We start from the raw sequence: 15,000 nt of genomic DNA on the forward strand, positions 1-15,000 counted from the left end.
TGCCAGTATTATTTTACCATATAGTGAAGGATTCCTGCGTTCCCATGTCTTTATTATCCTCAGGATGTTTTCGATTTTTTCTGACCAGTTTTCTTTGATTAGCGATGCCTCTATAGAGGCCGAAAAGTAGACTCCCAAGATTTTCAGTTTTCCGTTTATCATTGGGATTTCGTCAACCTTCCCGCTTTCATTTTTCTTTGTACCAAGCCATATACCTTTCGATTTTAGCTTATTCAATTTTAGACCAGAGAATTCTTCAAACTGTTCGACAATTTGGATCGCTAGTTTAATGTCTCTTTCGTTTTTCATTGTTAATGTTGTATCATCTGCGAATTGTTTGACTTTTGTTGTTGCTTTGATGGAACCACTTCGAACAGAGATTCCTTTTATATCCTGGTTATTCCGGATTTTGATTGCAAGGATCTCAACAGCAATTATAAAAAGCATAGGGCTCAGTGGACAACCTTGTCTTATTCCTCGTTCCGCAGGAAACCATTCAGATAGCCAACCTCCATTATGGATGCAACTTTCTGATTGACTCATCGCGGTTGTGATGAAATGTATAAATTTTGGGCCGAAATTGAAGATGCTGAGTGCCTCCGTGATACATTTTTTGGATAGAGTATCGAAGGCCTTGGAAAAATCTAGCGCTACTAGTGCACCAGCCTGATTTGTTTTATCTATATATGAAGTAAGATCATCAATAAGCCTTAGATGAGAAGTTATATTTCTGCCTTTTATAAAACCTACCTGATCGTCATTTATTATCTGCTTTATTACCTTTTGCAGACGTTTAGCGAGAGCTTTTGTGTAAATCTTATAATCTGTGTTCGTCAATGTAATCGGTCTATAATTACTTAAGTTATTCTTGTCCAGATTTTGACCTTTATGTAATAGTGTAATCACGCCCTTCTTTAACGAATAAGGAAGTCGTCCATTTTGGACCGATGAAATAATGCAATTGAAGTAAGGCATTTTTAGTCTTTCCCAAAAGTGTAGGTAGAACGAAGGGGTTAATCCATCAATGCCTGGGGCAGAGTCTTTATTTAGAGTCTGGAGGGCCTGTGTGAATTCTTCTATAGACAAATCTACGTCGCACAGTTCTCGTTCGTCATGAGAAAGAGTTGGAAATGACTCGTTTCTGAGGAAATGTTGTGTCAAACTTCGGTTTTGCGATCTGCCCTTCTTTTCTTTGTATAGGTTTTGGTAAAAACATTTAATTTCGTTTATAATTTCTGATGGATTTTCCGTAGTTCGATTATCAAGTTTCAGTGACGATATTATATTTGTTGTTCCCCGGTTTCTTTCCATATTAAGGAAGTATTTTGTATTTTTTTCTCCTTCCTCAATCCATTTCATTCGTGACCTAACTTGAGCTCCCCTTGCTCGGTGCATTTCCTGCATTTCAATCTCTCTTTTCTTTTGCTGTATTCGCTGTTGTATCATTTTATTTTGTGGATCCCCACTTAGAGTGTTTTCTAGTTCTGTTAGTTGCTTTAACTTTTCATTTGGGTCTTTTTTTTCCTTGCGTTTGCCGATAGCATATTGTATACAGAAAGACTTTATTCTAACTTTCAGCATTTCCCATGCGGTTTCTGGATCGTTGTTATAATATTCATTGAAATGTTCATCAATTGTATTATTTATCTGATCTGTGAAGTCTTTATCATTCAGAAGTGTTGAGTTGAATTTCCAGTACCCCGTTCCTCTTTGGAAGTTATTTAGCTTTACGGTGACTGTAACAAGTCTATGGTCTGTTTGTGGGAACGTTTCAATATTCGCCTCTTTGATTTTCGTCTTAGCAATGGCATCACAAAAGATATAATCTATTCTTCTGGCAGTGAAAGGGTTGGGTCGTGACCACGTGTAAGCCACTGTGTCTGGGTGTTGGGATCGCCATGCATCATGCAGGTCTAAACTGGCTACCATTTCCGTGAGCGACTGAATTTCTCTTTCAGCATGTTGTAATCCTGATATATTATCAATTTCGTTCAGAGCAATGTTGAAATCACCGTTTACCCATATATGATCTGATTCACTATCCTGTAGCACTGCTGTGAGCTGTGTAATAAAGGCTACTTTCTCTGCCGTGGTATTTGGTGCATAGCAGTTGATAATTGTGTGTAGTTTATCTTTCATACTAACTTGAAGACTTAATATTCTGCTGGTGGAATGTTTTAGGTCCATATTATCATAATGTAGCTTTTTACTTATAAGAGTAAGGAGACCATTACTTTTTGTTGTTCCTACACTGTAAAAAATATCTCCATGCCACTCTCTTTTAATTTGGGAAGCTAAATCTTCTGTAATATATGTCTCTTGTAGGCAGATTATATCTAGTTTCCTTTCTCTCAAGTATTTGAACAAGGCCATTCTTTTTAGCTTATTTCGGAGCCCTCTAACGTTCAAAGTTCCGATGCTAATTTCGTTAGCCATTGAAGTGGTAACATCACATCAAAAATCGTTGTTCATTCAATCATAAAGTCCGTAAAACATAGCGGGGGTCGTGGTGGGGGAAGACATGGAGAGAACACCGGTGATATCAGGTATCCCCCATGGCACTGTCTGCTGCTGGTGGCTCCGTTCTTTCATTGCTGTCTCCCGTTTCCTTTAGTTTCTGCGAGAAGAAATCCTCAATCCGCGAGCGGCGAAGATTACTCCTCTCCTCCTCCGAAGACTGGCTGCGTCTTCTCTTTGTTGTGCTGTGTGAGCGTGAGCGCTGCGTGTTTTTCCTTTCCTCTGGCACTGCTCTCCTGCTCGCGGCAGGCGAGGGCTCATGTGCGTCAGCATCGTTCTCACTCTCTTCCTGCACACTGCTTGGTTGAGTACACATCTCTGTGGTGTATTGTGTGTTTGCCTGGGAGTGGGAGTGGGGTGGTGGTTTGCACACAGGATCCCCCCTCTTGTGCCCTTCAACACCACATGAGATACACACAACTTGGTTGGGACATTCTGCCGCAACGTGTCCCACTGTTAAACATTTATTACACTTTTTCGGTTGCCCCTGCTTTTGTTCTTTTACATGTCTCTATTATATTTGCACACAGTTTGCCACAGGAGAATATTGCTTTGTTGACTGCCCTGCTTAGTATTTTGATCCCTTAAAAAACAAACAAAAAAACAATGTCCAATTGAGAATTGTGCAAATGTCCAAGATGCATTTGTAATACTGCATATTGTGATCAGTACGTTAATGGAATTTTGTTTTATAAGTGAGCAAAATGTAAGGATGTTTCAGGAAAAAACTCCAGTATAACTGCTATAAACTATCATTACCATGGAATGTAATAGTTGTTGTAACTGCTTTCTGTTTAACTATAAATAATAATATCACATTTCTACATGACTGCCCTTCAGTGTCCTGTATGAGAAAAAAAATTACAAGTTTGTAAAAAAGGAAAATGTTTGAGAATGTCCCCGTTTCACTGGATTCAGTCCTGATCTGTTGATGGTTGCCATGCTTACAGGGAGCTGGAGGTGTTGGTGACAGGAGCAGCATGTTTACAACTGTTTGTTCAGAACAACTGGGTGGGGCCCCCCACCTCCACCCCGCCCTCTGCTTTTCTGGCTCCCTCCTTCTCTGACGATAAGGTGAGACGTCATGGACAGTATCTGCAGGAGCAATGACTTGATTGAGGGAACAAGATAGTGCATGTGTGTCTGTGGACATGCATGTGCCTCTGTCTTTATATTAATGTATACATACATTGTGATACATTATACATATTAATTATTATGTATGTGTGTAATGTATGCATGTGCATGCATGATTGTATGTGTGAGAATATGTTTATTTTTTTCAAATTTTGTCCAGGAATCTTGCCCATGGTGTGCCTTTCAAAGTTTCTTCCTCTCTGTGTGATTGACTGTCTTTCATGTATACAGTTTTGTATGGCTGCCGGAAAAAGAGGGCGATAAACAGGGGGACAAAGGGGATGTTACCTACTTCCGGGAGGTTATCGGCCGTAGTTCTCTCATTTTCTCCGCATAGGCGGATAGTAGTTTGCACAGGACAGGAATGTCAGACCCCTGCCGGAGTCTGCACTAGTTGGGTCACGGTAAGTATGTTATTTAAACGTAATTTTAGATAGAAAATTTCCTTTGTTCTGTTTCTGTGATGAGAACAAGTGTTCACCACCAAGAATAAAAGAATGCTAACTCTAGAAGAAATAATATATTTTCATAGCAGTGTAGTATCATGTTTTCTCTGTCTTATTACATTCATTATTTTCATGTCATCTATGAGTCCCAAAGACAGCAAATTGTTGTTCTTCTTGTATCCCCCATATTAAGTATGGTATTTTAGGGATTATGTTTTTTCATTCCATGTGCAGAATGTTACCATTGTTGAATGAACACCTGTTTTAGTGAACCAAAGACAGCAAGTAAGCATTTATAAAGTATCTTTTGTATTGAATGTGGTATTATTTAAGGTTATGCTGTATGTGTTATTCAGTCACCTAGCCGGAATTTGCTGTGGTATTTGATTACAGACAAACCAGGAGAGTGCTCTCTCTTACCTGAGTGAGGATGGAGAGGAAGCGTACAACCTGTCACAGTTTGCAGCTTTCCTTCAACTGGCTAGAATTATTTTCTTGGACTGCAGACAGTTCTTCTCATCACTGCAGGTAACATCTTTTCATCTCCAATAATGAAATAAGTTTGTTTTTGTTGGTTTGTTTGCTTTTGATGGACAATATATGGCAAGCATGACAGCTCTTCTTTTTTTTTCTTTCTTTTTTTTGGTTACATTCTGCGTAAATTAAGTTATATTCAATGAAATCATGAATGCTCAAATAGGGAAACTAAAAGGAATGACAATCATTTGATCACTCATCAAACCGTATAAAAAATCAGCCATCATAAATTTGTTTTCAGACCTACAATTTTGGAGTAAAATGTGGAATTCATTTGATGATATTTTTTAGAAAAAAAAATCATGCAGAATTTTAAAAAAATATAAAAGTATTAAAACAAGAAAAGAACAAAGTCCAGTGTATATGTCATGATCGTGATTGGTTTGATCATTTGAATATTATATACCACCTTCCTGAGTGGGAAACTCTTAAAGCTTATAGATCATACTTCCCTTATGTTAGAAGTCATTGCTAGTCTGCTCACACGAACTACCACTTTATTCACTAATTTAGCCAAGGAGAATGGGGAAGTCTCCTTCTGAAGCAGCCAGCCACACAACTGTGATGCAAGATTACGCTGATGGTTTAGTGCACAGTGTCATCAATGTCCATCTTATGTATAACTGTTGGTCATGTTTTTTCCCCTGTTCATATTACATTGAATACACACAATGACTATTATCTCCTTTAAAGGTGACATTATGAAAAGGTAAAGTTGTCATTGATGATTATTTCCATGTGAGGTCTGATATTTCCTGAGATTTGCAACTTGAAGCTGTGTTGTGCAGCACATTGCAGTTTAGTACTGTGGTTGTTTTTTCAAACAACCTGGGGCAGGCAAAGTATTATGAGTGCAGTATGCTGTTACCAAAAAAACAGAGGAGCTGTTTACTTTTTATTGTAAAGACTAAAAGAGTCACTGAAGAAACTATTTTGCATTTGTTGGCCAGACATGGGACTGGTGGTTGGCACGATGCCTGATGGTGCAACAGTCCCTTCTGGATCAGAAGTCACCCACATTGAGAGCTACCATCTTGGAAGCTTTGGAACTGGGTGAGTGTGTGTGTCCATGTGTGTCTGTTCTGTATTTTTACATATGTCCACATTGTGTGATTTTAGATGTGTGTGTGAGTGAGTGTAAAAGTTGGATTTTTTTTACCAAGATTATTTTGTGTGTGTGTGTGTGTGTGTGAGAGAGAGAGAGAGAGAGAGAGAGAGAGAGAGCCCGTATGTGCATTTGGTATGTGCATTTGTGTGTGTTTGTGTCAAAATGACTTTTTATAGTGTGCAAAGTAAAAAATTGATTTTGGTACTGACGTTATTTGGGTCATTTATGTAACATAGTTGCTATTATAAATTCATATTTTCATATTTATGTAGCAAAGTATTTTGCTTTGTTTTTTTCCCACCAGTTGCCAAGAAGGAGTCACTGATCCATGATGAGGCCAACAGGTTTGATCATTTGGAGAGAGAGAGAGAGAGAGAGAGAGAGAGACTTGTCTTTGATTATGACCAGAAACTCAAAAACCGAAGTATTGAGTGCTGTATAAAACATGCTGGATTAAACTTGGAAGCGAGAGAACAGCTGTGTAGAAAATCTTATACACTGACTACTTGAAATTTACTGAGTGCTAAAAATTATCTGTGGTTTAGTATAATGATGAATATGAATGACTGAAGAAAATCTGCACTAAAAAAGGATTAAAAATATCCTTCACATATGGTACAGGGTGAGAGAAGAAAAGGTGAAGGGGGAAGCGATGTAAGAAAGTTTTATATGGTCACTGTATCCAATTATTTGTTAAGAATGCATCCATTGATAATGCTTTTTCAAGGGAAAATATCTTTATGTCACTGCAATGTAAGTTAGTCAGCTCTCCCCCTCCCCTTCTATGATACTATTAAACTTGATGGTGGTGTGTGTTTACAGGGATGTGGCGGTGCTGTTTCACATTGAGGCATCACACATGTGTTTGTTTTACTGGGAAGACAAGATGTCCAGTGACCATGTGACAAAGGCGAGGAAGCTGGCAAGCCTGGACATTGAGCTCACAGGTACTTATGACATGACACCAGTGGTAGTTGCATCAACAGTGTTAGCATCAGCAGCAGTAATAGTAAAACAGGATTAAAAGAAAAAAAAAGTATTTGTATTTCTTTTTGTCACAACAGATTTCTCTGTGTGAAATTCGGGCTGCTCTCCCCAGGGACAGCGTGTCGCTACACTACAGCGCCACCCATTTTTTTGTATTTTTTCCTGTGTGCAGTTTTATTTGTATTTCCTCTTGAAGTGGATTTTTCTACAGATTTTGCCAGGAATAACCCTTTTGTTGCCGTGGGTTCTTTTACGTGCGCTAAGTGCATGCTGCACATGGGACCTCAGTTTATCGTCTCATCCGAATGACTAGCGTCCAGACCACCACTCAAGGTCTAGTGGAGGGGGAGAAAATATCGGTGGCTGAGCTGTGATTCGAACCGGCACGCTCAGATTCTCTCGCTTCCTAGGCGGACGTGTTACCTCTAGGCCATCACTCCACTGATTGATTGATTGGTTTTCAGCCACTGATCCTTGAAAATTACCACCTTTGTTTGTGAAACTTTTTTTTACACATTAGTGTGGGTTTATATGTTTCATTATGTCCATAACATTTAGATTCATGACTTGTTAGTATTGCTTTATGTTCACTGTTCCGAGTGGCATCCAGAGTAAATATCAGGAACACCACAGAAGTTAAGTGTTCTTTTGGCACTAAGGCCTTTGTTGACTGGAAGTGTTCGGTGATCTTCAATGTGTGTTGGAATATACATGGCTAATATACAGTTTCGTATGCATGAATATGTGCATCAAGACTTTAAATCTGTATGAAATAGGTGCATGCATACTCATGCATAGGCTCACACACACGCATGCACGCACGCACGCATGCACACACACACACGTACGTGTGCACACGCGCGCGCACATGCACATAGACACACACACATAATAATCTTGGTAACAAAATCCATAGTTTTAGTACTTTTACTTTGTATGGTATTTTCACTCACACACACACACACACACACTCTCTCTCTCTCTCTCTCTCTCTCTCTCTCTCACTCACACACACACACAGAGTCACTCTCAAATGTCACTTTCTCTGACTGTATCACTCATCATGAAGAATCTGGCTCATCTGTGTTTTTCAGGTGCTCTGGGGAAACGCACACGTTTTCAGCAGGACGACAAAGCTCAGTTGATAGTGAAGGTCACTCGCAATGAGGAGGAACACCCTCTGCTGCCTGTGGGACTTTGTGATCCAGAGTTCTCTGCTGCTGTTCCCAAGGTAAGGGAGAGAATCTTTCCAATGACATTGTCATTTATTTGAACATTTTGGGGAACATTTATCTGGTAAAGCTGTGATTTTGGCGATTGAATTATGTCACTCACACACCCATGCACACACGCATGCAGCACAGACGCACTCACGCACACACGCACGCAGCGTTCACGCATGCACACATGCAGTCTCTCTCTCTATGACTGCATCATTCATAATGGAGAATTGGGCTCATCTGTGTTTTATTCCTCTTCAATTTGGTGATTGTGTTATTTGAATTATAAAATGTGTTCAGTATTCTTTTTGCAATTGCTTGATTGTTCATGTGTTTGTTCAGCTGGTAATTCATTTCAAAAGAAATTACACAAATGTGTATAAGATGTGCCTGGAACTCTGCAATGGTCAAATATAGTTTTCTTTTCATTGCAGTTTTGGTCATTTTACAATCACTTTGTTAGTTCTTTAGAATGATTTAAGACTGTGTAATTGCTGGCACATCCGTGCAAAGCTGTTGATCAATCTGTAAGAGTGCATAGTGTGCATTAACCCATTGCTACTCAGAATGTCCAGTTATGAAATACAAATCAATGAGGGATATAACTTGTCATTGTCTTTGACGCCCAGGACAAAGGACACAGTAGCCAGGCAGACAGGACATGGGACACTTGTTCTGTTGGTCTGTCAGGTCTATGGTTTAAATGCTGCCAGAGTCTGGTGGGTTGAAGGCAGAGATTGTTTTCATCTCCAAGGTCGACATGTATGCAAACCTGCTAGTGCCTTTACTGTCTTTGTATGTGTTTGTGTGCAGTATTTTGAATTTTTTTAAGATTCTATGTCTGCATTCAGTGGGTGAGGAAATGAGAAGTTTGAACACGTCCAGCATGCACCAACCTCAGAAATATGGCTGCCTAAAAAGTGGTCTGAAAATGGTCAGAAAAATAATAGGTGGAAACTACTCACAGAAATGAGTGGACATGAGAGTTCCAGCCTGCAGTTGCAGAAGGAAAGACAGCACCAGCATGTGGTGAAGGGACGATGATGTCAGACATGTCAGCTGGACACATAGGATTTCTCTTGGTGTGTTGCAGAGTCTGCTGCTGGATGATGACACTGTGCTGGACAAGATACAGTTCAAAGATGAGGAGACCAATGTTGTCACACAGTTGTCGCCCCTGGAACAAGCATTGCTCTTTGCTGTCATGTAAGGTTTTTGCTGGATAGACTTTTGTCTTGCCTTTTATGTCCTGACTTCCAGGCAGACACACACACACAGGCACGCACACATGCATGTACACAGATACACTTGTATGCATGCACACAAACAAACACAAGCTTGCACACACAGGCACATGTGTCACACACACACACACACACACACACACACACATACACACACACACACACACACACACACTCATACTCACACACACACACACACTCATACTCACACACACACACATACACATTTACACCCACGCTCCACCACCCCTCCCAAACACACACACATACATGTTTACATTTTAGAACACGTCTGATATCACTCAAAGTGAAAAGACGTTAAATTGAAGAAAGAACATTTTATAATACTTAATGCCCCTGTATTAATGGGTCATGTCAGTTTGCTTTTCGACTGAGGCTGTGATGGGTTTATGTCTAGGTTTTAGTGTCAGCAGTCTGATATCTTTGGAAGGAGACAGCAATGATTTTATTGCATGTGGCCCACTTGCTCAGCTACTCTCCACAGTTAGCAGTCATTGTATGCAGCTGAGTTGGAGTGTTCAAGAATGTGGTACATAAGAAAAATAACAACTGATCTCTGCTGAGGTGACTCAAAATAGTGCAGGGTCTCCTCTCATGACTGGTCTAACTGCCTGACATTGATAACACCTTGTGGCCTGCTGGAACTGGGAGAGTGACTGGCCTAACTGTCTGACATTGATAGCACCTTGTGGCCTGCTGGAACTGGAAGAGTGACTGGCCTAACTGCCTGACATTGATAGCACCTTGTGGCCTGCTGGAACTGGGAGAGTGACTGGCCTAACTGCCTGACATTGATAGCACCTTGTGGCCTGCTGGAACTGGGAGAGTGACTGGCCTAACTGCCTGATGTTGATAGCACCTTGTGGCCTGCTGGAACTGGGAGAGTGACTGGCCTGACTGCCTGACATTGATAGCACCTTGTGGCCTGCTGGAACTGGGAGAGTGACTGGCCTGACTGCCTGACATTGATAGCACCTTGTGGCCTGCTGGAACTGGGAGAGTGACAGATTGTCTGTCCCTTGATGAGGATGTCATCATGTGTTGTGTGGGAGATTCATTTTGAACCGTATAAAAGTAACGCCACTTAAAATGTTTAGACGGTGGACACCACCACTACCACCACTACCACCAAGAAAGATGCATGCAAACAAAATGCTTGCTTTGTGTTCGTTTCTTTTTGTTGTTTTGTGGTTGTTTTTGTTTTCTGCTGTGGTGAAGCAGTTTACAAAAATTGTCAGTAAGTGATTAAACTCCAACAAAGAATGCCGAATTACTTTCACTCACACAGGGAGAGTCACAGACGGGCGTTGGCACGGGAGCGTCTGACAGATGAAGAAACCTTGACTTACCTGCAGGTAAGAGCTCAACTTAGAAACGCTCTGTCCACAGTGTTACACCTGACCTTCATGCCATATTTCAGAAGTATCTTGTCATGTAGCTTGCAGCCCTGACTGTCTTATACTTTTTTACTTCAATTCTTACTGACATATAAATGAAGTCCATTTACATTCAGTTTTCAAAATATCTATCATCATAAAGGAACATTTTGCTAAATGAGTTTGGAAATATATTAGATTGATAAGAAATTAGCTGTGGAGTCTGCAAGCTACATCTCCTTCATTTAAGAAAACTTTATTTGAGACCTTTTTCATGTTATCTGTAAATAATTAAACATTGCTCAGAGTCATTATGTTCAAAGTGTCTTTTTCATTTGAGAGATTATCACAATTCATGTGTTGCACATTGCACATTGATCTCTGTCTCTGTCTCTCTCTAAATATATATATATATATAATTATATATATATATATATAGTATATATTCATACCTTTGTTTCTGTGGATTGATCTCTCTCTGTCTCCGTCACAACAATTTATTTTTCAATTTTTAACTCCACTGAGAAATACACAGAGGAATAAAATATGTTGCTGTTGGTTTTTGCCAGCACATTATTGGCCAAGTGTCCAGCTGGCCGGTGTCCGTGTCGGCCCTCACGCTGCGGTCCAGGCTGGAGAAGGACAGTCGGCGCAGAGTGGAGCGGTCCATGCAGCAGATGGAGGTCAGAGCACAGGGTCAGACACCTCATACACATGGGAAAAGTCTGGGGGAGAAAATAAAAAAAAGCTTTTCCGGGACTATGGTCATGACATCTTGAAAATATGGAGTCAGAAGAGTTGCAAGATAAAGATTGAAGCAGAAATTAAAGTATATGACTTCAGAAAAAATTCTAATTTGTTAATAGAGCTTTATTTGAAATAGCAGTTGCATTTTGATGACCTGCATTTTGCTGGACCTGTTTACTTTAAAGAAGACATGGCACAGATGCCTTGTTTCATGTCACATTAATGATGTGTCAGTTTGTAATGTTCAGAAAATGTTAACCAGACACAAAGCTGACATTGTGGACATTGTTATCTTCAGAGCTGCTAAAAAAAAAGAGTAAAAGCTCTGCAATGGCAGCAGAGCACATGCTTGCACGCACGCACGCATACACACAAACACACACACACACACTCTCTCTCTCTCTCTTTCTCTGTGTGTGTGTCTCTCTCTCTCTTTCTCTCTTTATCTCACTCTCTCATTTCTTAAGAGTTTATCTATAGAATTCAGAAAACATTAAACATGTTACTTATAGCATGCACATGTTAAGCTCAAATCTTTGGATCTCAGCGTAAGGAATAACTGTGATTTCTAAAATGTATTAATGTTCATATAAACTTCTGAATATGTAGCTGTCTACATACATGCATAAATAAATGTCTGAACATGTAAACATGTACGTCAACATGGGTGATGTGTTGATCAGGAGCTGGTCAACCAGACTCAGAGACCAGACCCCCCTCCTGCTGTGCGACTGCGACTGTTTTACGCCGCTCAGCCCAAGACTATTTGGGCCATCCAGGTATGAATCATAACCACCATGATCTTTGTCACTGTGTTGAAGTACTGATACTTCTGTAGGAACTAGGCATACACTGTTATCATCTCTGTATTGCAGACATACCAAGAATCTGCTTACCGTATGTATTTTTCTTGTTAGTATGTTAAAATAATGGTACGTGCAGAGGATTGACATGTCATGACATGTGATCATCATCCTTACATACAACACCTACACACAGTTTCCACTACAACATTATGGTGCCATTCTCGCTAGCTGTTTGGTTAAATAATATTTGGTTATCAAAATTTGTCACGTCGCGATACAAGTACAGTCATGAATCTGACAGGACAAGAGGAGCCGATTCAGACAGGAACTCATGTCACAGCCTGTACTGTGTTAGATCAAAGTGGTGACAAGAAACAGTGCGTTGTCTGGGCGCTGAAAGCACTGGGTGATCTGACTGGTGAAAGCAAAACACAGGAACTGTTTATAACATCTGATAGATAAAAAAAACAACAACAACAGACCATGTTTTTGGTCACATAAATTCTGTTTTCAAAAATGGGCTTGTTGGGAGTTAAAAAAGGATGCACATTTATAATTCAGAGATGGCAAAATATAACAGTTTGAAATAGAGTTGGCACTCAAAAAAAGACTTAAGCCATGAGTATCCATCCTGGAAATTTATGTTGTGAAGAGGAATTTGTTTTAAAGAAAGATCATTGGAAGAAGTTCTTCTGTATATGTAGTAAGGAGAGGGGAGGGAGAGCTTTATGGAGAGAGGGAGTTTGGTGCAGGGGACAAAGAAGGGGGTGTGTGTTCATTTTGATTGCCTGTTCATGAGTGTATGAATATGTAGTGAGAGTTTGTGTGTGTGCATGCATATGTGTGTGTGTGTTGTAAAGCCTTTTATGATATGTGTATGTTACTGTACTTTGGTTGTCTTATTATTTTCTGTGAAGGGAGTTTGTGTTTTGATATTTTCACTTTAGTTCATCAAATCCTCCCAGATTATTGAGTTAGTCAGTGGTGTACATGTCGTTTTAAGAGCTCTAGGAATAACTGCACTTGGCACTGTGTGAACATATGGTTTATATTGTTCCTGTACTCACAGTACAGTGCAAGGAAGAGAAGGCTCTGGTATTTGACTAGAAATATTCAAACAGGCTTTTTGTACAACCAGTACATTATAAACTCCAAATGTTGTGAGCATTTTCACTGCCTGTCTGTATTTCTTTCTTTCTTTCTTTTATTCTTCACATGATGATGATGTTGTGCTGGTGATGTCAGCCTAGAGATTGGCAGGTCCCCTCACCCCAATTTCCTGGGATGGTGATCCCTGACAGCCATGTCACCTGAAGTGGGTGTGGACAATGAAACCTGAATGAATACAGGACAGTCAGTGGCCATTTGTTGTCAGATGAAATGATGTAGTGCACCAGCCGCCGTGGCGAAGTGGTTAGTGTCACGGACTGACGGCTGGGAGGATGCGGGTTCGAATCCCAGCGGAGGTGGGTTTTTTTGACTGCGGCCTGCTCCTAACCCAGAGTTGAGTGTGCTATGGGCTTAAATGGGGAGACTGGGACCACACAGTTGAGTATCATCCACTTCACGAATGCATCTTTGGGTGTGTTGCTTTGATTATCTGACCAACACTGCAGGTGTCTGTATCTATCCGGCATGGTTGACGCCAGGATATCATTATGAAAGGAAGCGTAGAGTACAGCCTTGTCACGTAGTCCCAAATCCAAAATGGACCTCCATAGCAACATCATCATCATCATCATCGTCATCCTCCTTCATCATTACCAATATAAACAAAAAAGTCCCAATGTCTGTGGCCTTTCATGCCCTGCTGTCATGGTGACCTCAATTTTGATACCCCTCCACTTCCATGCTTGGGGTGAGTCCTGTCAAGGTCTTCAGTGTTGGTGGATTTATGGGGGACTGCCATTGGAGGGACGTGGTGGCGGTCTCAACGCTGGGAGGGATGCTCACTCAGTCTGGCTCCACGACTAAGCCATTATTGTCGTCAGTAGGGGGCTTAGAAGGTGGTGTCCTAAGTAAGTTAAATCAGAACAGGCACCACTGAACACCACCGAAGTGACTCAGCAGCAGCACAGGGTCTCCTTTTGTGTGTGGCCTCCTGGCGACCTAACATCAATGGTTCCCTGTGTGTGTCTAAAATATGTGTGTTTTTAAGGAATGTATTCCTTTTTAATCTAAGCATTATTTACTTGATATTTTTATTGTTTGGTGAATCATGCTTTTTCATTCGTTCTGTGAACGCATTGGATTGAGCTGTTGTAATGTTTTATGTTATGTTCTTATCTGGCTCGATGATGTAAGGCGCTTTGAGCTGTATTAGTGCTGGATATCGTGCCATAGAAAAGTCATGAATTATTATTATTATTATTCCCTGTGGGCTGCCGACACTGGGAATGTGATGGATGAACCCAGGTGTCGCCGTGTTTGGGTGACTCGGAATGAACGGTGTAGGAGTAATGGCACTAACGGGGCAGATGACGGGGCAGCAAAAAAAGAAAAAAAAAAGAAATGATGTGCTGACTACTCTGTTGGACAGTCCCAGCTGGCGTCACTGCTGCTGTCTCTGGGCTGTGTGGGTGCGGCACTCAGCATCTTTGAGCGCCTGCAGCTGTGGGAAGATGCCATTGCCTGCTATCAGCAGATGGGCAAAAAGGAGAAGGTAACTGCTGCATTTGTGGGTCTGCCCTGTGTGATACCTCAGTGAGTTGTCAGACCTGAATGTATTGTTTCTGTGTAAAGAGAACAGGAGAGTGTGTACTTCAGAGACAGTGAGTGAGTGTTTGTGTGTGGATTCTTCTGCGTGTGAGAAGGTGAGAAAGAGAGAGAGCATATGTGTGTATCAGTGTGACTC

General features: G+C 40.8%; 1 protein-coding gene across 1 annotated transcript in view; it reads left to right on the plus strand.

Annotated features, from left to right (window-relative positions):
• Nucleotides 1–15,000, plus strand: part of LOC143295897 (tetratricopeptide repeat protein 27-like) — a 37,881-nt gene that overhangs the window by 6,211 nt on the left and 16,670 nt on the right. The window contains exons 3-13 of the mRNA XM_076607574.1: nt 3,468–3,591; nt 4,494–4,628; nt 5,588–5,690; nt 6,050–6,089; nt 6,568–6,692; nt 7,827–7,963; nt 9,046–9,158; nt 10,506–10,572; nt 11,163–11,276; nt 12,024–12,119; nt 14,686–14,808. Coding sequence (XP_076463689.1) covers nt 3,468–3,591; nt 4,494–4,628; nt 5,588–5,690; nt 6,050–6,089; nt 6,568–6,692; nt 7,827–7,963; nt 9,046–9,158; nt 10,506–10,572; nt 11,163–11,276; nt 12,024–12,119; nt 14,686–14,808 — 1,177 coding nt within the window. The remainder of the gene's footprint in view (nt 1–3,467; nt 3,592–4,493; nt 4,629–5,587; nt 5,691–6,049; nt 6,090–6,567; nt 6,693–7,826; nt 7,964–9,045; nt 9,159–10,505; nt 10,573–11,162; nt 11,277–12,023; nt 12,120–14,685; nt 14,809–15,000) is intronic.

This window comes from Babylonia areolata, chromosome 21, assembly GCF_041734735.1.
Source record: "Babylonia areolata isolate BAREFJ2019XMU chromosome 21, ASM4173473v1, whole genome shotgun sequence".
Taxonomy (NCBI): Eukaryota; Metazoa; Mollusca; class Gastropoda; order Neogastropoda; family Buccinidae; genus Babylonia; species Babylonia areolata.